The following is a 23,190-nucleotide window of genomic DNA, read 5'->3' on the forward strand; positions in this document are numbered from 1 at the left end:
ATCGGCCTCTCTAAACCCTAGATTCCCGGAAGTTTGGCGGAGGTCGGAACTGCGATATAAGAGGCCTTCTTCGACTGCATACATTGTTTCCGATGGAAGCGTGTCCCGATTCCGATCGTTCATTCCGAGTTTCTGCCGAAACCGAGAGTTTTTTGTGCAAGCAATTATTGGACCAGAACCAGCCAATATCCGAGAGATTTAGAGCTCTATTTTCTCTCCGAAACCTCCGTGGCTCTGACGCTCGCAATGCCCTAATACAAGGTATGTTATAGGTAATGAGCTGTAAAAGAATTTCAATTCCATTTAATTCGGGTTGGACATTGTAATTGTAGTCAATTGGCTTGGGTGTTCAATGCTATTGGCTGCCGTCTATGTTTACAATTTGTGTACGGGGCTCTGTTCGGTTAAATTATTCGTTTTTTTAAATGTTTCACCTTTCTTTTGCGGTTGAACTTCCATGTTACCTATCTATCCATTTTTAGATTAGTTTGAATTATGCCAAAAAGCTGTAAATGCAAAATATAGAAATTGGAAAGCTTCATCAAGAATGATAATAAACTCTTTACATGCTTGATTGAAACCCAAACAAGAAAGATGCTGCAGAAATTTTAATTACTCTTTTTAAGTAGTCCTCTTAAGTTTGAAAGTAGGAATGAATTCTGATTGTTGTATTGTTGAAAAGACTTTCACTTTTTGTTGTGAAATTGTGTTTATTATTGTTATTATCCTATAAATTAGGGTACTAAAGTTGTGGCCTTTTCTACTTCAGCAACTAGGGATGCTTCAAATCTGCTTGCCCATGAGGCTGCATTTGCTTTGGGTCAGATGCAAGATATTCATTCCATTCCTGCTTTAGAAGTTGTTCTAAATGATCTTTCATTGCATCCCATTGTTCGCCATGAGGTAACTTGCTTTTGAATATTTTCTTCACTTAGTTCAGTCATTTGAAAATGTTCCCTTGGTTTTAGATAATCTCGTGAACTTATGCATCCACAGGCTGCGGAAGCTCTTGGTGCTATCGGTTCGGAGAGTGTTATTCCCCTTTTGAAGAATAGTTTGACTTTAGATCCTGCTCAGGAAGTTCGAGAAACATGTGAACTAGCACTGAGTCGAATAGAGGAGATGACGAATTCTGTGGCTGGAGAATCATCTCCTTTCTTGTCGGTTGATCCGGCTGCCCCTGCTTCATGTTCTTCTGTAAAAGAACTTAGGTAGCCATTCTAGATATAGGTAGATGACTATATGTATCCTGATTCTACCAGTTGCTTTTACTTTTCCCTTTCTACTTCTCAGAGAAATTCTATTGAATGAAAACAAGTGCATGTACGAGCGATATGCTGCTCTTTTTGCCCTCCGGAATCTTGGTGATAATGATGCTATATCTGCCATTATAGAATCCCTTGGTGCAAAAAGTGCTCTTCTACGACATGAGGTCTGTTGTTGTCTTCTTGCTTAATATATCCAATAGGATTGTAGTTGTCAGTTATTATCTTTATCCATTCAACACTGTTCACCTATTTGTATGACAATTACTTAGCAATAATGTTAAATTTATAGTTTGTATATGTAACTTTGTTGTGCAACCATATAAACCGGGCTTTTTCCCTAAATTGGTGGCTTTCCTCTAAATTGGTATGAGCCAACACTATTTCACCCTTAACCTATTAACCTTAACAATATAGCCTGTTCATTGTTTCTATTCGTTGACCTCCTTGTTTTTATTATTCCTCAGGTTGCCTATGTATTAGGGCAGCTGCAGAACAAAAAAGCTTCAGATGCACTATCCCAAGTCCTCAGAGACGTACATGAGCATCCGATGGTCAGACATGAAGCAGCTGAAGCTCTTGGTTCTATTGCAGGTTTGACCCTGCCATATATTTCTGTTCCTGGATGGGAATCACTTTTGAATTGCTTATATTTAATGAGCTTGTGAGGTGATTTTTTAAATAGAGTAAGAATTACACAAGCGTGACTAAAAAAATTAACGATGTGCGTGACATAACAAAGACCCAGTAGCCTGTTCTGCGGAGAAGAACATCCTGATCGAAATATGCGAAATAAAATTGTTTGAGTATTGTCTTGCATAGATGTCAAGGCTATATGAAAGAACCCAACGTCATCCATCCTTTATATTTTCTCGTGATTAGAGCTTATATAATATGCATGGTCTCATTATGCCTGCTGTTTTTCCAGATACTTTCGATTACAAACAGCCTTTTTCACCTTTACCTGTTTTACCTGATATGTGATATAAATTTCATGTTTATATATTTGTCATTTGACCCTTGTATGCTACAATAAAAAGATGAAGAATGCATAACCTTGCTCGAGGAATTCGCCAAGGACATTGAGCCTATTGTCTCACAGAGCTGTGAAGTAGCTCTCAGCATGCTCGACTTTGAGAGATCAGGAAAATCCTTTGAGGTAACTGAAGAACAACCAAATATGAGATTTTTATCGGTAAATATTTAATCGAGCGTCAGTTGCTAAGATCCGTTCTTGATTCTTGTGCAGTACCTCTTCATGCATGCGCCACAAGTCGAGCAAATCTCAGTCTAGGTTGGTTAGTTTTAGAATGATATATGTCTAAAATCATGTCACCGCTACGCCATTAACGTGCCGCTGGAAATTGGGTATCCAGTGATGCTGATTAAATCTAATCCTTCTCGTGGTTGAAGATCTGACCCAGGATGATTTATCAAACAGACAGCATAATTTACATTATTTTAATAAAAAAAGAGAGCTTTCTTGATGTTTCCATCTTCAGTTCGAAACATGTTTGCAAGTTTTTTTCCCTTCACAATTTTTGCGAGAAATAGATGAAAAAGAAGGATCGGACGATACTATTTTAAATTATATTTGATGCCCATGTATTTCTATTTCTTCTGTTTCTTAGTGCGAATTTGAATTCAAAGACGTTTTAGTGTAGCTATGATTTTAGGGTAGATAAAGGCATATTAGTGACAACTGAACAATTGTTTGTACCAAGCAGATCATTGCGGGAACATGTATCATGGAAAATTCAGGTTTATGTACGCATAGAATTGAGAAAAAGGAAAAAACTCATCATTGCGAAATCAAATTGAAGAACTCTTTCTGGCGAAGAAAACCATCTCTTTCCCTCTATGGAAAGCAAACACAAAAACTAAATAAACGGCTCCCTCATGCGCCACGGGAGTCATGCCATTTTAAGTTGTGCGAAAGTCTTTATCGTTTTCTTCCGTGTAGTTGATATCGACTTCATAGGACTCTCAGATAAAACTGCCGCCACCGAACTTTTTCAAATATGATCATATATATTGTTATATATTTTCAAAAAAAAATAAATTCAAAGATAAATAAATATTACTCATTTTGTATATAAAATAAAATGGTGGCCAAGATATGCTTTTGTTGGTTACTGTTTTAAAATAAAAACTTGGGTGAGATGATTTCACGAGTTATATTTTATGAGACGAATATCTTATTTGGGTCATTAATGAAAAAATATTATTTGTTATTCTAAGGATATTACTTTTTATTGTGGATATCGATAGGGTTGTTAGAGATAAAAATTCGTGAAATCATTTCACAAGAGACATACTCCAGTTTTAATTTGCAAGAGAGGAATGAAATTTGGAATCCGATCAATTGTATAATGAATATAATAATTAGATATGGAAAAAACATTAAAAAAAAATCATTAATTTTTCCATTTAATGTGTACAGAACCAAGTTAATTTTTTTTTTTTTTTTTTTTTTTTTTGCAATTTATAAGGCCAGATCCGATGGTATCAATATGTTTCACAGTTTTTGGATTTCGATTGTTGGTACAATGTATGTTAGTGGGCCTAAGGTCAAAGTGACTCCCTAGATCCCACTGCGGTAACAAGTTTTCTATTTTATCATTTCTTTCACAGTCGGTGTGCAGAATCTTGTAGTCACGTTATTTCTGTATCTACACCGAGCGCAAAAGGAAGGCAGAAAAGGGGGAAAAAAGATAGGAAAGTGGGGGAAATGGCGAACCCTCCAAAGCCGTGGAAAGTAGAGTATGCAAAGTCGTCAAGATCGTCGTGCAAGACTTGCAAGAATCACATTGAGAAAGAGAATCTCAGGCTCGGAAAGATGGTTCAAGCTTCCCAATTTGATGGTTTCATGCCTGTATTTTTCCCTTTCTTCCTTCGCTCATTCATATCTTCTTGTTGTTTCTTTTCATCATAAATTTTTAAAAATGAACTCAGTTTTAGTATTTTTTGTCCGTATATCTAAAAATGATTTTTTTTGGCTTTCTAAGTACAGTAATGTCATTTTTTTGTTTCCTGGTTCGTTTCTCCTTTAGTACCTGACATTTGTGCCATCGAGTCATTTCTGGGGTGCATTCTTGTCATTTGCATTATTTAAACAATTGTTTGCCCTTTGGTTTCTAGGTTCTTTGTGTTTCCTGTGTGGAAATTGTGTAACACGAGATATTTTTGATATCTTGGGTTTTTGGAACCAACCATTACGTTTTAGAACTCTCCTTCGCTTGATATTCAAATGGCTCTTAATTAAGCAACTAGCTTGTTTGATGCCACCTCACTTGTGTTTGTTTCTGGAGCCAGATGTGGAACCATGCTCATTGCATCATGAAGAAAAAAAAACAGATAAAATCGTAAGTGCTATCAGATGCAGAATTTTATTCGACCTTTGATGGACTAATGGTAAATATTCAGTTTCCTAATTCTTTTACATTTCTTATATTCTCATCAGGGTTGATGATGTTGAAGGCTTAGAATTGCTTCGGTGGGAAGATCAACAGACAATTAGGAAATACGTAGATGGTGTCGGTCAGACAGATTCAGTTGCTTCTCCTGCCCTCCAATGTGGCATAGAAGTTTCACCGACATCCCGAGCTACTTGTCGATACTGCAATCAAAAGATTACAAAGGGAGAGGTTAAGTATTTTGCGACTTTCCCTGTTAAACAATAACGAGATTGATGTTTTATTCAGCCATATGTGCATGTCCTCATCTTCCTTTTTACTTGCCTTCTTCCTAATTATAAGGTAAGATAGTTTTAAAACCTGTTACTCCGGCTGGACCATATGATGGTGCACAATTTCTTAATGAAACAGACGAGTTGGGGATGTCGAGTGGCCTTTCAGTTAGTTACATCTGTAGCACAAACTTGTTTAAAGGTTATTGTCAAAATCAATTGTCAAGAACCTAATCATGGCATCTCTGTTCATCACTATTCACTACACTATTTACAGATATATAGCTATTCGGAAATAATTCATTATTTTCATGTCTAATCATGTGTTGTTTTGTAAGCAATTATGACAATCATGGTTTTGCATGCTCTGATGTCTCACTGTAAAGTCCTTACCTGATGCTATTCTGATTTCCCCAATTTCCAATTGAACTGAAGAGGGGTTCTTCTCGAACTGTCGTTACCATTGTTTCTTTTCGCAAATTTAGATTTTGTAAATTTGCTTCATGACCATGTATACAGATGCCATCAGGTCTGTGGAAGCCTTGTTAAAGATCTGTTTTCCCCCCCTCTTTACTTAGGTTCGTATATCAACTAAACCTGAAGGTGAAAGTTCTAGAGCCTTGGCATGGCACCATGCAAAGTGTCACATGGAAATGTCACCGACTTCCCAGGTAGAAAAATTTTCTGGATGGGAAAGTCTTTCGGCCACTGATCGTGCGACAGTTATTTCTCTTGTTACAAATAATGCCTCTGCTTTAGAAGGTCCAACTTTCAAATTTTCAGGATAAATAATTAGATTTCTTGGGGATTTCTTTGGATACTGTCATGATGACCCATGATTTTTGTTTCAGGCACAAAAGTAGACGTTAAAGAGGAGAAAAATCTGTTGCAGGTTTCAACATCCAAAAGTGGTAACAAGAGGAAAAGAGCATTTGAAAGCGATCAGAAACCGAAAAATTCTAAAGATGGAGGTAACAGTTCTTCAATCAAGTTGCCTTCTGAAAATAATGTGAAAAATGTTGAAGGTGAACCCTCAAAAGAATCTGTCCTGGAAAGCCAACGTGAGGATCAGACTAAGGCTCTGTGGGCGCTTAAAGATGATCTCAAAAAGCATGTGACTTCTTCAGAGTTGAGAGAGATGCTTGAAGTCAATGATCAGGATTTGAAGGGATCAGAATTTGATTTGCGAGAACGTTGGTAAATTTTATTCTCTTTTGATCAATTTGACTGCAAAAATTTTGACCTAGTGAAATAATTTGAAATGCTTACTTTAGAAAATCCTAAAAAATCCCTTCCCACCCACCTCGGCCCCCAAATGTTATATATCTGGATTGATTTATTACTATTTTTTATCTCGCTGATTTTCGTTTCGTACATGTCCTGATTGGTTCTAATTTCATCTATTAACCTGATAATTATTGTGCCATTCAGTTTTTATCGTGTCAATGGTTTCTCTAATGTTGGACCCCTTTTATTGTTTCTCCTTTTTTGGTCCTTTTAGTGCTGATGGAATGCTTTTTGGAGCACTTTCAAAATGCCCTCTTTGCTCGGGATGGCTTCGTTATTCCTCAGGTATGTACAGATGCTGTGGATATTTATCAGAGTGGAGTAAGTGTTCGTATTCCACTGCTAAGCCTCAGCGTGTCAAAGGAAAGTGGAAAATCCCTGAAGAAACAAGTAACGACTTTCTCTTGAAGGTATGTTAGTTGATTAGTACCATGTAGTTTTTCTTATATTTTCTTTTGTTCTTTTATGACACCATAATGTGTTTCATACTTTGAATCGTTGACCTAAAAGTTAACATCACTACTCAATTGACATCCTCAGTGGTTTAAGTCACAAAAAGCAAAAAAAACAGAACGAGTTATCCTTCAATCTTCTCCTTGTGGATCATCAGGCAGTCAAGCTGTCAATTGGTTAAGCCCATCATCAAAGGTTGAAAAGATTGGAGATTTGAAAGTTGCTCTTGCTGGAATCCCGCATGAATCAATGGTATTTTTAAGACATCTTTTTCCCCTCCCCCATTATCTTGCTGATATGTTCTTTGAGCTATATAAAGGATTTGAAGGAGACTTTTTGTCTGACAAAGTACTTTCTCAGGAAGAGTGGAAGAGCAAAATAGAAGAAGCAGGTGGACAGGTTCATACCAAGATAAGAAAAGGTTTATAGCCACTCTTCTTCAATTGAAATTTTGGGTTTTTTGTCTCTCAGTTCTTGTAAATCAAAATTGATGTTCTTCTAATATCACAGAAACCAATTGCTTAGTTGTAAGTGGTGCGTTGGATGAAATTGGTGCAGAAATAAGAAAGGCGAGGTAATCCTGGGAAACTGCAAAGAATATCATACCACCCGTTGGTCCCTACCTCTCTTACCTCTTTTCTGTCCTTTACTCAATGATTTCTTCCTAACAGGAGAATGAAACTACCAGTGGTAAGGGAAGATTATTTGATTGATTGCATTAAAAGACAGAAAAAACTCCCTTTTGATTTGTACAAAGTAGAATCTGTTGAAAAGACACATAGTATGGCTACAGTCAAGGTGAAAGGGCAAAGTGCTGTACACGAGTCTTCTGGTTTACAAGATTCTGGGCACATTCTGGAGGTTGGGAAAAGTATCTATAATACAACTTTGAACATGTCCGACTTGTCAACTGGTGTTAATAGGTAAATGCTCTCATTCTTTCTGAAGTAATTTAATTAATGGTCATCTTAATAAGGCTTTCTTTCCGAATTTCTAACTTCTCGAATTTTATTTATACGTTATATTTTGAAAAATTGATTTTTTATGCGAATGTGGTGCCAACTTGACAGCATATCAAGTGCTTATACTGTTCTGAATTTTAATCGTGGCATATCAAGTGCTTCAACTGTTCTGAATTTTATTGTGGGTTCATATTTTTGGAGTAGGATGGAAAATTAAAATGTTGTGGGTGAATTATGCAGAGAATTATATTTTGTGATACGTTTCTTTGTATTCCTAAGGTCAGATACCACCAAACATAACATTTGAGTGCATATGTGTGTGTGATCTTGATGATCTGCCTTGAACATCTCAATGCTTTTTTTTTTTGGTAATATAAACTTCAAATTTCAATATGTTTGCTGTGATATGTGAGATACTTTATTTTCTAGTGATATTTCCTGAAATTGTATTTTTTGTCTGCCATGTGAAGCTACTATATTCTTCAAATCATTCAAGATGATAGCGGCACTGATTGTCATGTTTTCCGAAAATGGGGTCGAGTTGGAAATGAAAAAATAGGGGGAAACAAGTTAGAGCAGATGCCTAAATCTGACGCAATTCAAGAATTCAAGCGTTTATTTCTTGAGAAGACTGGGTACCCTTGGGAGGCATGGGAACAAAAGAAAGATTTCCGCAAACAACCTGGAAGATTCTATCCGTTGGACATTGTATCGCCAATATCTTTCTCCTCTGATTTTGAATTTTTCCTATTGGAGAATGAAAGCATGTTCTTAAAATCGTGAAATGTTATCGGTTTGATTGTTCTAGTTTCTGCTTTGCAGGATTATGGGGTTAAAAATTCACCTAGGAAGCAGCTTGACTTTGCAAACAGCCAACTTGCACCTCAGTTGGTGGAATTGATGAAAATACTTTTTAATGTGGAGACATACAGGTTACTGATTTGTACTACTTCTTGATGAAACATTATGCTTTTCGAACCACAGATAGGGAGGTTCAAATTTTTGCAGGGCTGCGATGATGGAATTTGAGATCAACCTATCTGAAATGCCGCTTGGAAAACTAAGCAAAAGTAACATTCAAAGAGGTATATCTATCGAGATAAGTTATTGTTAGAAAATTATATTTTATAATCTAGTTAATCAAATAACCGAGCATTGATCAATGTACATCTAATGTTTTGTCCTAATTGCAGGCTTCGAGGCATTGACACAGATACAGAATTTATTAAATGATACTGCTTATGCTCCTTCTGTTAGAGAGAGTTTGATTGTTGACGCAAGCAACAGATTTTTCACCGTTATCCCTTCCAGTCATCCACATGTGATTTGTGATGAGGATGACTTTAAGATGAAGGTACAGGGGCGGCGTTGCTACTACCAGTTTTTATCTATAAAAATGATGATGTCTCTTTGCATTTGTTGACTACTGGGTCTTCTTGTCACTCATGCATATGTATTTTTTTTCCTGAATTGGATTTGGAGGGGTGAAGGTATTGGGCTGTGAAACATTCTAATTGGCAAGATAGGTAGTATAATATTTTAACCTTTTTGTTTTTTTGTGAAATATTTTTTGTTGTATGGAGTGTGTTCGTCGTGAGTACTGCTGTACCGTGATTTATTAATGTTTTCATTAGATCTATGTAAAGTTTTATGTGACATATTTGGTTCGGTAATCAACATTTTGCAAGCTTGTTAGAACTTCTATATTTGATCTTGCGTTTTTTCTGAGGGTCTGTTTATATCGCCAAGTCATTGAAACAAGAATCTGTAGGAGATAACTAACAGTTTCTTGAGCCATTCTCTCTGTTCTCCGTGAATTTTTTTTTTTTTTTTTTGCAACAAGTAGATTTTGGCTTAGAAATATTCTTACCAGCTGAGGTCGGTGACTATGATGTGGTTGAAGAAGGCAATGGATATTAAAAGACATCAGCATATGCTCTCTCTCTCCCTTTTTTGAAATCATAGTTCTCACTGTAATCCATTATTCTTATGTGACTGACCTGTCTGCTGTGTGATGAATGATCTAATTATATTGTTCTTTAGGTGAAAATGCTGGAAGCTCTCCAGGATATTGAAATAGCATCCAGAGTCGTTGGTTTCGATACTGATAGCAATGATTCTGTTGATGATAAGTACAGGAAGTTGCACTGTAATATTTCCCCTCTTCCTCAGGATAGTGAAGATTTTCGACTGATTGAGAAGTATCTCCATACTACACATGCTCCCACTCATACAGTAATTTCCTTTCCACATGCCCTTCATTTTTATGCTTGAGTTCACTTTTCCTTGTTGCATTCAGCATGATGGCTTGGGCTAAAGAAATGTTCTTAGTGTGCAAGTGTTTGTGCCCAAATTTTGATTATGTACATTGCGATGTTCTCAGGAATGGGCTCTCAAATTGGAGGAAGTGTTTTCTCTGGAAAGGGAAGGGGAATTGGACAAATACGCTCCTTTTAGAGCAAAACTCAAGAACAAGATGCTTCTCTGGCACGGTGATACTCCTGCCATTTGCTTGGATAACAGAATTGCACACTCGAATTAAATCTCTGAGATGTAGCTTTTGGGTAAATAACTCTGTTACTTACAGGTTCGAGGTTGACCAACTTTGTTGGTATCCTTCGAGAAGGATTAAGAATTGCTCCTCCTGAAGCCCCGGCTACTGGATACATGGTATTGTTTTTTGCTCATCAGTCATAACTTCATTTAGGTGTTCATTGCTTCTTTGTGAAGAATCAAACTTATCATTAATTTTTTCGATACAGTTTGGGAAGGGAATTTACTTTGCTGATCTGGTTAGTAAAAGTGCTCAATATTGTTATACTGACCGGAAGAATCCAGTGGGATTGATGCTTCTCAGTGAAGTTGCCTTGGGTGATGTTTATGAGCTAACGAAGTCCCAGGTGACGTGAAACCTATGTTTTACCTCTTATCTTTGGTTATTCTTGAATTTTTTTTTTTATTTTGAGATCTAGACTGGCTCGATTGTAGTTCTTGACATCCTTCACATTTAGGTATGTGCATGTCTTTCACTTTCTGTGTAACAAATTAGTTTGTTTGGAACTTTAATTTAGTACATGGATAAGCCGCCTAAAGGGAAGCACTCCACAAAAGGCCTCGGCAAAAATGTGCCTCTACAATCTGAATATGTGGAGTGGAGGAATAATGTAGTTGTACCATGTGGAAAACCAACAGCATCAAATGTCAGGGCATCGGAGCTAATGTACAATGAGTATATTGTCTATAACACAGCTCAAGTAAGTAATTTTTTGAGTTAATCATATCTCATACAAGCGGCATATTGCATATACATTCATGAACATGGCTTACCGTTGCTGTGGAGTGTAATTTTCTATTGAAATTTCCTATGATTGAGTAAGACAAAGCGTACGAGTTATTAAAGACCTGATTCTTTCTTTGGACTAATTCAGCAAATAGTTGCTATTAGCATACTGATATATGCTATCTGTTTCACAGTCATCAATAATTGTTGTGCATGCAACACATTTCTTGGTATGAATCTTAATTATGGTTATTTGCTTTGTTAATTTTTACTCCGTGAAGAAGTTGCACGTACCTTAGTTTATGAGAACATTAGGACACAATCTTACTAGTAATGAGATTGGAATGCACCTAAACAGAAAATTAGATAATTATCTTGTCATGCCATCAGCTTTTAATACAATTTCAAACGCAATCATTTGATATGATGGGAATCTGATTTGTCATTGTTCTTGTACTTGGAAAACTGGAACTAGAATTTTCTTCCCAAAAAAACAAGCCAGACTTGAATTTATTATTGTCATTTAGTGCATGAAGCAAAACTTAGTTGGCCTATATAATGCTATATGTTGAAGATCCGATAAGATCAACTCCGATAAGCTGTTTTCATATTTAAACTTTTATACTTTATTTTGTAATTTTAATATTCAAATAGATTAGGTTGTTGACTTTCATTTGTTTAGTATATATGTAAGGCTGTATTTATTGAGTATTCATGGAATAAGGTTATCTTCTCGTTCCACGTATATATATTTCCCTCATAAAACTATATGGAATCAGAAGGGGCCGATCAATGACAAAATACGGCATGGCCTCCGCTTCCGACTCCATTTCTCAGGCGCCCACACCACAGTTTTTGGGCGACACATCTCCTATTTCAATCACATGCCATAAACTTAATGGCAAAAACTTTCTGCCTTGGTCACAGTTCGTGTTAATGTACATCTGCTGTCGAGGGAAGGAGGATTTTCCTACGGGTTCCGCGACATGCCCCGATTCCACCGATAAAAAATTCAAGACGTGGAAGACCGAAAACAACCAGTTCATGTCGTAGTTGATTAATTCAATGATCCCTACCTTCTTTATATTTCTGCCTTAGAAATTTGGGACGCTGCTCGTGAATCCTATTGCTGCAGTGACAATACGGTTGAGCTCTTTGCAACTGAATCGGCCATACACGATCTTCGACAAGATGATTCCAACGGGACTGGGTATTTCTCAGCCCTCACTTGCAACTGGCAAAAAATTGATTTGATTGAGATGCATGATTGGAAGTGCTCCAAAGACGAGAAGTTGTACAGATCCATTATCGAAAACAAATGGGTCTTGAAGTTCCTCATGGGCCTACATATTAATTTTGATGATGTCTGGGGCAGAGTTCTTAGCACGAAGTCTTTGCCTAGCCTTTGCGCGGCTTTCTCGGAGGTACGTAAGGAGGAAAGTCGAGGCAAGGTGATGCATGGCTCGTCCCAAGAATCATCTGATAGCTCTCGTCCTTCAAAAAACAAATTACTTCATCTCCTATTGATGGTCCTGCCCCTCGTGGAATGCGCTACAGACAATCTTCAAACAATAATAAAGGAAAAATGATTTCGGGACGTCTTTGGTGCGATTTTTGCAGAAACCCACTCATAATATCGATAGTTGCTGGAAGATACATGGTAACCAGTGAATTGAAAACTAGCAAGAGAACGCCGTACACACTGTTGTCTCTTATCAGTCTTCTTATGCATCAGTGCTTTTTACTCTGCAGTATTTTCAACAGATTTGTGTGTTTTTCAGGACCTAACATTGGGCGTCAAAGTCCTTATCTTCCAATGTCTCTGGTCATCATATTTATGCATTCTGGTTCTCTAGGGTAGTGATATCTTATTATGGCACTATCTCCCAGGGCATCCAAATTTTTTGCATCTCAAGAAAATATTTCCATTTTTGTTGAATAATAAAACTCTTTCATTTCCTTCATTGTGATGTCTGTCAATTGTCAAGGCATGCTCGTACATCGTTCAAACCACAAACATACACACCATCCAAGCCTTTTTCAATAATACATAACGATTTTTGGAGACCTCGTGTCAAAAACATAACGGGTACTCGATGGTTCTTATTATTTGTTCATGATCATACTCGTCCGTATTGAGTTTTTATCATGAAAGACAAGAGTGAGACGCCTACAATTTTTAAACCGTTCTCGGCTATGATACACACAATTCTCAACTGATATCCAAATTCCACGTACTGATCGGGCTCGGGATTTCATTAACATAGTCCTTGGGGATTACTTAACTACTCGGGGAATAATTCATCAAAGCTCCTGCGTTGACACACCTCAACAAGATGGTGTCGCAAAATGAAAAAATCGTCATCTCCTCGAGGTGGCTCGTTTTTATTGTTCATACATAATGTCTCATCATTTCTAGGGTGAGGCTGTCCTCAACCACTTGCCTCATAAATAAATCGAATGCCTTCTAGAGTCCTTAAGTTCCAAACACCTATCCAATCTCTCCTCAGCATCTACCCTAAATCACACTTACCACACGACATTCCTTTGCGTATTTTTGGTTGCTCATCGTTTGTGCATATTCATTCCCAACATAGAGGCAAGCATGATCCGCGTTCACTCAAATGTATTTTTCTTGGGTATCAGAATGGGTACAATTGTTATTCCTCGACCACAAAGAAATTCTACAATTCAATGGATGTCACTTTCAATGAGTCTGGACCTTTCTTTCAGTTCAGGGGAACATATGATCAATGAACCTCAGAATCCGGAACCTCTCCACATACCAAGTGACCAACCCAATCCCATCAGATAACTCCATTTTGACCATATAAATATTCATGTAGGAAGCCTCCTCAGGACCAAACACATAATTAGCAAACCAAGAGCACTCTTTCAACACCAGGTCCTCTGGAAAACAATCGAGGTTTGCCAAGCTCTAACTTACTTGATATTGATGATAGACCAATTGCATTGAGAAAAAAGATCAGATCATGCACCCTACACCCTATAAGTAATTTTTTCTATCTTGATCTATTATCTCCTGCATATTGAGCTTTTGTTGTGAATGTAGACTAGGTACAGGTCCCATCAAGCATCACCGAAGCTCTTCAACACCCACAGTGGAGGGCAGCGGCCTTTGATGAAATACATGCTCTTGAAAAGAACAACACTTGGCAGATCACTAAACTTTTGTTGGTTGCTAGTGGATTTTCACAATCAACATAAAGCCGATGAGAGCGTTGAACGATATAAATCACGATTAGTAGCAAAAAAGTTTATTCAGACATATGAGATTGATTATCAAGAAACCATTGCCCCTGTAGCCATGCTAAACACGGTTCGTGTGCTCCTATTTATTGCTGCAAATCTAGATTGACCTCTATATCAATTGATGTTAAGAATACATTCTTAGATGGAGATTTGGAAGAAGAGATCTACATGAATATTCCACATGGATTTGAATCCGAAACTACTACCAATAAACTCTGTAGATTAAAGAAATCACTTTATGGCTTGAATTAATTCCCAGAGATTGGTTCCACAAGTTCACCGAAGTCTTGAAAGAAAGTAGATACACAAAGTGCCAATCAGATCGCACAATGTTTGTCAAGCATTCCAACCAAGACAAGATTTCTGTTATCATTGTATATGTTGATGACATTATTATTACTGGAACCATGAAGAAGATATCACTCAGATTAGGTAACTACTCTCAAAAGAATTCGAGATGAAGGACCTAGGGCACATGAAATATTTCTTGGGAATGGAAGGGACTAGTGCAAAACATGATTATTTCTCAAGAAAATTTGTCGTAGACCTTTTGAAAGAGACATGGATGTTGGGATGCGAGCCTGTTGATATTCCTATGGATCCAAATATAAAATTTGGAAAGAATGAGGAAAGTCTAACAGTGGACAAAGGAAGATATCAGAGGTTAGTGGGCAAACTATCAATATCCATCTCTCACAAGACCTGACATTGGATTTGTTGCAAGTGTTGTAACATAAGAACATATGAATGTTTTTCGTGCGTTGAAGTACCTCAAAAGATCCCCTTGGAAGGGACCATGCTTCCACAAGACTGCCCTAAGAAACATACAGTTATACAGTGATGCTGACCACTGACAGACGATCCACATTTGGGTATTGCTCATTTGTATGGTGTAACCTTGTAACATAGCGAATCAAGAAACAATATGTGGTGGCAAGAAGCAGTGCAGAAGCTGAGTTTCGGTCCTTGGCCAATGGAACTTGCAAAGGTATATGAATACAAATGTTGTTGTCAGAACTGAAATTAGAGGGGCATCATGTAGTGGAACTAAAGTGTGACAATCAAGCTACGATAAGTATTGCCAAGAACCCAGTTCATCATGATCGAATTAAGCATGTTGAAGTTGTCGTCATTTCGTAAGTGAAAAACTCGAGAAAGGAACTTTGAAACTCTGTTACGTACTAGACACGCACAAGTTGCAGACATCCTAACTAAAGCCCTATTCTGAACGACGTTTAAAATTGGTATCCATGTTAAACATGATCAACATATACAACCCAACTTGAGGGGGACTGTTGACGATCCAATAAGATCAACTCGGATAAGCTGTTTTTCATATTTAAACTTTTATCCTTTATTTTGTGATTATCTTCGAATAGATTAGGTTGTTAGCTTTCATTTGTGTAGTATATATGTAGGGTTGTATTCATTGAGTATTCATGGAACAAGATTATCTTTTCTACGTACGCATATTTCCCTCATAAAACTACACTATACCTTTGTAGTAGCCTAGTAGTTTTGTCTCATTTAATGAAAGGTGTGTTACCTAATCGTGTGGAGGGTTGAGTTAGAAGGTTATAATATAAAGTTTCTCAAACCTCGCTAAAATAAATTTCTTGGCTTTATATTTTAAGAAATCATGTACTGAAACTGGCCACCAGTTCTTTCGTTTTTGTGTAGAATTCTGCTAAATAATGCCTATATCTACTGATTCATCTATAAGGAATTTAGTTTGGTGAATGTTTCAGCGCAGTCAATCTTTAGCACTCATGCATAAGTGCATTTGCACAAGGTTTGGTGACTTGAACATTATGATGTAGGTCAAGTTGCAGTTCTTGGTGAAGGTGCGGTTCCATCATAAGAGATGAAATATGAATGTGAAGTAAGACGTTAGTGGTGCACGGTGGTGTCAATTATCGTTTTTTTGGCTACTACTTGCTTGTGTAGTTTCTGGCTACTACTTGTTCATGTCGTTTTGGCAAATGGGATTCTCATATTTTGGCTAGATCTCATTTTGTGGTTTGTTGGAGATCTTTTCATCCAAGGTTGTAAATGGCATTCACAAGATCACGAACACCGTGAGACTTGTAACTGCCCCTGCCCTTGTGCTGAACTTTTCAATATCCAGGTATCCCTAGTTGTTATGAGCTGCTACTGCCTAGAATATAATGATTATAACACTAAGTCCATTCTAGTATGATAATGCAATACTGCTGACTGATCTTTTTTTTTTTAAATCATGAAAATGGGGGTGAAATGTTTTTGTTTTAACATGATTCGGACTCCCGTCTCTCCCCTATCGTGGTAAGTTTATGCCACAACAACACAAGGGTGTTGGCAATACTACTAACTACTATTCTCGTGTTATGCTACTGTGTTATTGCTATATAATGATACTCTTATCACCACCGCAGTATCATGTCTGTGCTTAGACTTCAATGCTACAATAATTCAACTATCCCTTAATTATTATGATACTAGTACTGTGTATACTAACATAAAAACACCATCATAAAAGTAATATAACTTTAATAATACCTTGAGTAGGTTTTTTGGATGTTTGTGAAATGGGTCAATCAGTTTACGTCTACATTGAAAAATAATACTCTTTGACATAAAAAATAAGGCCAGATTAGAGATCCAATATTCTTCTGTGATACGATCGGGTCGTGTCTGATTTGGACAAAATTGTAGGCTAATTTGATTGTAAATTGGCCAACTAACGAGACTCGTGACTCTGACATGAGCTTGAGAGATTTTAGACGAATTTTTTATTTAAGATCCTATAATTTGCGATTTTTCGCTTTTGGTAAGCTTTCGTTTCCTCGAGAAATCGGTTTAGGAAGGTTGAAATTCGATTTTGGTTTCATTTTATCGTATCTCAGGTATATTAACGGTTTTACCTTCGCAAAGAGTTTTTATTTAATATCATGTGTTATTTATTGTTAAAATCTTATGTAGCACTGTGGTAACCATATAAAACATATCTTGAGGCGAGTGATTTCTTGGAGTCAAACAAGAAGATACAGAATCTATCACTACTGACAGATACTTAACTTCTAACTGGCATCTTAATTAACAGTTTTTAGAAAATAAATGTCACTTTTATTGATGACGTACGTGGTCAAATTTATTAATTTTTAATGGATACAGTCTATTAGTTATTTGAAAATATTTACTATAAGGTTATGCTTTTAAATGTTATTATATATTATATTATATGATGTATATGATTTAATATTATTAAATAATTTTAACGTACATTAATTCAATTGTTTGAAATCAAATTTTAAAATTAGTCAACTTCAGAGGTCCGTAGTCCAAACGGAGATTCCGAGCCACGAGGGATATGTTGTGAAAGACTGACCAAATATTTTATAAATATATTTGTGATCGTTTTCTTGCTATGTGTATGTTTATGTTACGAGTAGGTCTCTTGTGAGATGGTCTTATGAATCTTTATCTGTGAGACGTGTCAATCCTACCGATATTCATAATAAAAAGTAATATTTTTAGTATAAAAAGTAATATTTTTTCATGGATGACCCAAATAAGAGATCCGTCTTACAAAATACTTGTGTGAGATCGTTTCACACAAGTTTTTGCCTTATGTTACATGTTAAGATTAAACTAGGATCTCATGTTTTGCTCATTTGTGAAAAATACAATTATTCTGGACTTCCCTCAAATGTTGGGTTTAAGTTATCACTTTTTTATGTTTTATATTCTCATAAAATCGTTCTTTTTTTTTAAAATGCAATTTTTTTTCTTGTTTTTGAGGGGCAAAAAGCCTGAAAAGGGAAATCTATGAGAGGGGGTTTTTATTTATTTATTTTTTTTCCAGCCCAAAAGGGGCGGGCAGTATCTCCAAACGAGCCGAATTTCAAAGTGTATTATGGTGAAAGGACATTTACGGGGAAATAAATTTGTACGCTGTGACAAAGGATGGTTAACATAATGATATTGTTTAGTAATGTAGTATGGATAACAGTAAATCATGGTCCGTGTTTTCACAATTTATGTCTATATCGCGTTTGGATCGATGAATTTGTTTTGGATAGATTTATTTGTTTGAAAGAAAGATTTGAAGCATAAATTCAAGGTGTATTTGAAATACATCGCAATAACTTGATCTTCTTCCCTGTCCGAAGGAAAATAACAGTCTACTACTATCACTACTGCTATTCAGTCTACTATCACTACTGCTACTAATTTCTTCGTTGCTTCGAACTTCACTGATGCGCTCTCTATGCGATGTTACCTCTCGAATTGTGAGTGAACACGGGCACCCGCGAGAGAATCCATGGATAAAGATCGTCTGATGGGCGGAACCGAAAATTCTCCATATTTCTTTCTTACATCTATGCCTTCATCTCCCGTCTCGTGATAGGTTCTTGATTTCTTGAATTTCTCCATCTGCTGTTCCAAGTTTCTTGAAGAATGGCTACTAGTTGAATCACTTATTTCTTGATCCCTGTCTGTTCCATCTGCTCCACTGGCTTCAATCACTACAAAATCTTCTTGACTTGAATAATTTGGAGCCAAAATTTTCTGGAACCTATATCCGTTCATGCAAGAAATGGTTGATCTGCATAAAGGGCAGTTGGAATTACTCTGTAACCATACATCGATGCAATCCAAATGAAATGCATGGCTGCATTTTGGAAGAATCCTTAGCATTTCATTATCTTGAAATTCATTCAAGCACACCGCACATTTCAAGAAACTGCTGCTTTCTTGGTCATTCTTGATGTACAGAAAAGCGGGAAGTTCTTGAGTCAGAAACTCATCGATCCCTCTCAAGTAGACCGGGACTTGATCTTCGTGTCCCCGTGCTCGATTGCCGGAGACATGGCTCGAAGGGTTGTGCCGCCGTTGACATCTAAGGTAGCATTTGGTGGCAAAAAAGTAGTAGGTGAGTGTCAAGAAAGCTGTGGCTGAGATGGCTAATACTGCAATAGCAAAAATTGCAAATCCATTGTCCGGATTACTTGAAGGAGATTGATGGGATAAAGGTCTTTGAGGATTGTAAGTAAAATTTTCAAATGTGGCCATAGGGAGGAAAGAACTTGGGTGAGGATTTTCGGAGTTATTTGATTTTAAGGAAATTAAAGAAAACAATACGTGGCGAATTATCGAGGAAATTCAAAGTCAAATCTTATTTAAAATTGACTTACATTAAAATTAAAGTTAAAAATAAAATTTAAATCAATTGGGGTGATTCTCGGTTGAGGAAGGCTTGTAAGTTGCACGATGTGGGTCTATGGAGAAAACTTTTCTTTTTCTTTCGTGTTTTAACAAAAGTAAAAACTTGTGTGAGACGGTCTCACAAGTTATATTTTGTGAGACGGATCTCTTATTTGGGTCATCCATGAAAAATTATTACTTTTTATGCTAAGAGTATTACTTTTGTTGTAAATATTGGTAGGGTTGATCCGTCTCACAGATAAAGATTCGTGAGACCGTCTCACAAGAGACCTACTCAAGGTTGGCAAAAACTTGTGTGAGACGGTATCACGGATCGTATTTTGTGAGACAAATATCTTATTTGTGTCATCAATGAAAAAATATTACTTTTTATGCTTAGAGTATAACATTTTATTAGGGTTGACCAGTCTAACAGCTAAAGATTCGTGAGACCATCTCACAATAGACCTACTTTAAAAAGTTCTACTGCTTATTTGTACATTGTTTTTTAAAAACAACAAAAAAAAAGTTAAAAGTCAAGAGTTTTATAAATTTACCCTTTCACCTTTGAAGACAAATTCTTATATATTTAACAAGTTTATTTTATTTATGTACCATAATAAACTCGTAATAGAGTAAAATTGATTAGGTCAAATCAAATTATCAATTTTTATATAGTATTATTTTTACTGAAATTTATCTCAACAAAATTAATAATAAGAATTGGGTGTGCGTGTCCATTGATGTTACCCTTATTGGAACAAAGAAAAATACCGACCAACTAAAGCTTAAATATAATAATAATAAGATAAAAACTTGTGTGAGACGGTCTCACGGATCGTATTTTGTGAGACGGATCTCTTACTTGGGTCATCCATGAAAAAATATTACTTTTTATGCTAAGAGTATTACTTTTTATTATAAATATAGATATGGTTGACTCGTCTCACAGATAAAGATTCGTGAGACCGTCTCACAAGAGACCTATTTTAATAATAATATCGTTCATCTAACGTTAAATGAAACTTGACTTCTTGTGGCTTATGTAGAGTTTGAAAGGTCGTAACCACAAAATTCAATTTTTTTTTAAAAAAATATTAACCAAGAGCCATTTTTTTTCTTCTTTCTTCCTATTCGTCTTCGTCTTCTTTCTTTCTTTTTTTATTATTATTAATTTTGAATAAAAAATTGAATTTTTTTAATATAAAAAATTTAGATAAGTCTAGTATAGTTTCCCTGCTTATATTCTCTTACGGATAGGTGTTTCGTATTATATATAATTAAGGTACTCTTCTCAAATACTTTAAAGAATCGGTCGCTCGATTAAATGACTTCTTTATTTCATTTAGTTATCATATAATCTTTTGAATATTCATTCATTAGTTAAAATAAGATATAAATTATATTATAATATTATATATTATATGATAATATTGTAAATATAAATGCGTGACTCATGACTCATTTGGTATACTGATCGAGGTCATTAGAATAACTATTTTGGTATGATCAATCACATAAAAAATCTTTTTAATTATATAGAGATGTTACTTTGCGATCGAACTCTCGAAAGGGTCGGAAACCTGCATTTTCCGGGATTGTTTTGCTCAATCACTTTCATTGATTTGTGCATTGGTTGTTTTTCTCAATCATGGATCTATATGAGATAGCTCGGTTGGCCGAGGAGATAAAGCATTCTACACCAAGACCAAACGAAACCCTAACCCTAGATGTGACAGATACACGAATTGGTAAATGCCCCGTATTTTCCAAGCAACTTGGAGGTTAACATTAAGACCATGGGTGTCGATATATTCAGAAGGGGACTGTTACGGATGGTCCCTGGAATTTCTTCCGTAATTTAGTGATCTTTAAGGAACGACATGGTTGGCAAAACCCTAGTTCCATGTATTCGAGGAGATTAATACCTAGGTCCAGTGTCACAATCTACAATTGGCTCTCATGCAAGAGGACCTTTTAACCAAAGTGGGACGATAGATAGGCTGTGTAGAGGAATTGGACGCGGGTGATAATGGTGCTTTCTTGGGACGATCTGCTAGAATCCTGGTATGCATAAGTGTTGCTCGATCTTTGACGAATTTATAATTTGAATCAATACCGTGGGTGATGAGGGAGATATTATTGTAATGCTTTTTTATGAGCTCTTACCGGATTTTTGCTATGCTTGAGGGAGTGGGCATACTATCCGAGACTGTGTTGATGAAAAGACCGATAAGGTTAAACTTGCATTTGGGGTTTGGCTACGGGCTTTAACACATCTCAGAGGCGGAAGGGAAAGCCACTCTAGCGAGCCAAAATCTGAGCCTCCTCAGAATGATGGACCTTCGACAGAAGGTGGTGAGAATCATGAAAATCCAGGCGTGGAAAATCTGAATTCTGCGAGCCAAGCGGCAATCGTTGATGATTATGTATAGCCCCACTTTAATTGGGTGGTCTGGATGCACAAAAACAAAGGCGCAGTCCAGTTTCTTCTCAGACACTCGCATGGATTGCCAGGTCTCACACATATTAGTTTTACTAAGTTACTCCAAGCCTAATCCATCAATGATTGTGGTTTCATCATAATCTCGATCGACAATCAGATATCACAGATATAACGATTTACGAAGCTTGTTCAAATTATGCAAAATAAAACTTTTTGAAAAACCACTTATTCGAAGTCTAGAGTCTAAAATCCAACTTTTCACTGACTCAATTTTGGGCGCATTCCAATTTTGAAACTCCAACACAATTCAAGCATCTGCACTCTACTCAAAAATTTAGCAGTCATGCTAACTCTTACAACTTCTAAATGTGGAATCCAAGAGATATAAATCAAGAGTTATAACCAAGAGAAAAGACCATCTAGACTAGCTCAAAATCCAGCAGCTCAAAGTCAAGCCACTCAAATCCAACCGAATGGCTCCGAAATTCCAGCCACTCGCAGCTCCGAAAGTCCCTCTGCTAGTCCCATATAAAAAAGAGGCCAAAAAGTCAAATATTATTATTTCAATGTCAGAAACAGTACATAACTTTTCCAAACGGTCATATTCTTGTATTTAACTTCTATATCATTTCTTGTGGCCATGACTATAATACTTTGAAGATCAAACAACAAACTTTGATGAGGATTCAAAGTATGGATGGCCTATATAAAAGAAAAACAAGTTAGAATGAGAACAAGCTTAAGAAAGAAAGTCTAAATAGATATATTATCTTAATGTGAGTTTTTTCCTTGTGTGTGAGGATGAATTTGAGAGAAATTATAATGAATTAATTGTTAGATAAATTGTTAAAAACAGTAGCGTAGAAACCAACTTGTAGAGATAAAGCAATAACCAAAAGAAGTGTGATGTTTACAGTATGACTATTATGTAAAAGAAAGCAAAACCAAAACAAAGCCTATAGTGTGTACAGTTTCCTTAAAACAGATTCGCCCCCTCCGGTATGTGTTTCGAGGTTTCAGCGGACGTCTGTTTCCTAGGATACAACGGAACAACCAGCAGTGACTTAGCACGAGACACTACTACGGCGAACTGAAAACGTACCTTTACTTTATCACCGAGATTTAACGGATGCCAAATGGAAAGACAACAATATGTAATGCAAAAGAGTGCTTGAAAGAGAGAAAATTTTCATGTGTATGAAATGAGGAAATGAACGCACTATTTATAAGCCCCAAAAAGCACACCAAGAATCATGCAAGATTAATTAACTCAATTAATCTTCCCATTAACTCAAGAACATGAAGAGCCAAAACTCTTCAATTAACTCAAGAATGTGGAGAGCCAAAAG

At 36.4% G+C, this 23,190-nt stretch overlaps 3 protein-coding genes across 3 annotated transcripts; 2 read left to right on the forward strand and 1 right to left on the reverse strand.

Annotated features, from left to right (window-relative positions):
• LOC142539332 (deoxyhypusine hydroxylase-B) lies at positions 1-2,882 on the forward strand. The gene is made up of 7 exons (XM_075644734.1): positions 1-261; positions 770-903; positions 997-1,211; positions 1,294-1,432; positions 1,733-1,859; positions 2,306-2,424; positions 2,515-2,882. The coding sequence occupies exons 1-7, from the start codon at positions 93-95 to the stop codon at positions 2,557-2,559; spliced, it is 948 nt and encodes a 315-aa protein (XP_075500849.1). The 5' UTR covers positions 1-92; the 3' UTR covers positions 2,560-2,882.
• Positions 1,733-16,427, forward strand: LOC142539331 (poly [ADP-ribose] polymerase 1). The gene is made up of 21 exons (XM_075644733.1): positions 1,733-1,859; positions 3,900-4,140; positions 4,581-4,630; positions 4,729-4,912; positions 5,532-5,715; positions 5,805-6,150; positions 6,455-6,650; positions 6,781-6,945; positions 7,054-7,114; positions 7,204-7,267; positions 7,365-7,616; positions 8,126-8,363; positions 8,478-8,587; positions 8,664-8,740; positions 8,849-9,009; positions 9,699-9,890; positions 10,039-10,147; positions 10,243-10,325; positions 10,418-10,555; positions 10,727-10,909; positions 16,029-16,427. Exons 2-21 carry the CDS (start codon positions 3,997-3,999, stop codon positions 16,074-16,076), a joined length of 2,985 nt encoding a protein of 994 aa, XP_075500848.1. The 5' UTR covers positions 1,733-1,859; positions 3,900-3,996; the 3' UTR covers positions 16,077-16,427.
• Positions 16,428-18,465: 2,038 nt separating this feature from the next.
• On the reverse strand, positions 18,466-19,263 carry LOC142538293 (RING-H2 finger protein ATL16-like). Its single transcript, XM_075643644.1, has one exon. It carries the CDS (start codon positions 19,261-19,263, stop codon positions 18,466-18,468), a length of 798 nt encoding a protein of 265 aa, XP_075499759.1.
• Positions 19,264-23,190: the final 3,927 nt, after the last annotated feature.

The sequence above is a fragment of the Primulina tabacum genome, chromosome 3 (genome assembly GCF_025594145.1).
Source record: "Primulina tabacum isolate GXHZ01 chromosome 3, ASM2559414v2, whole genome shotgun sequence".
Classification (NCBI taxonomy): domain Eukaryota; kingdom Viridiplantae; phylum Streptophyta; class Magnoliopsida; order Lamiales; family Gesneriaceae; genus Primulina; species Primulina tabacum.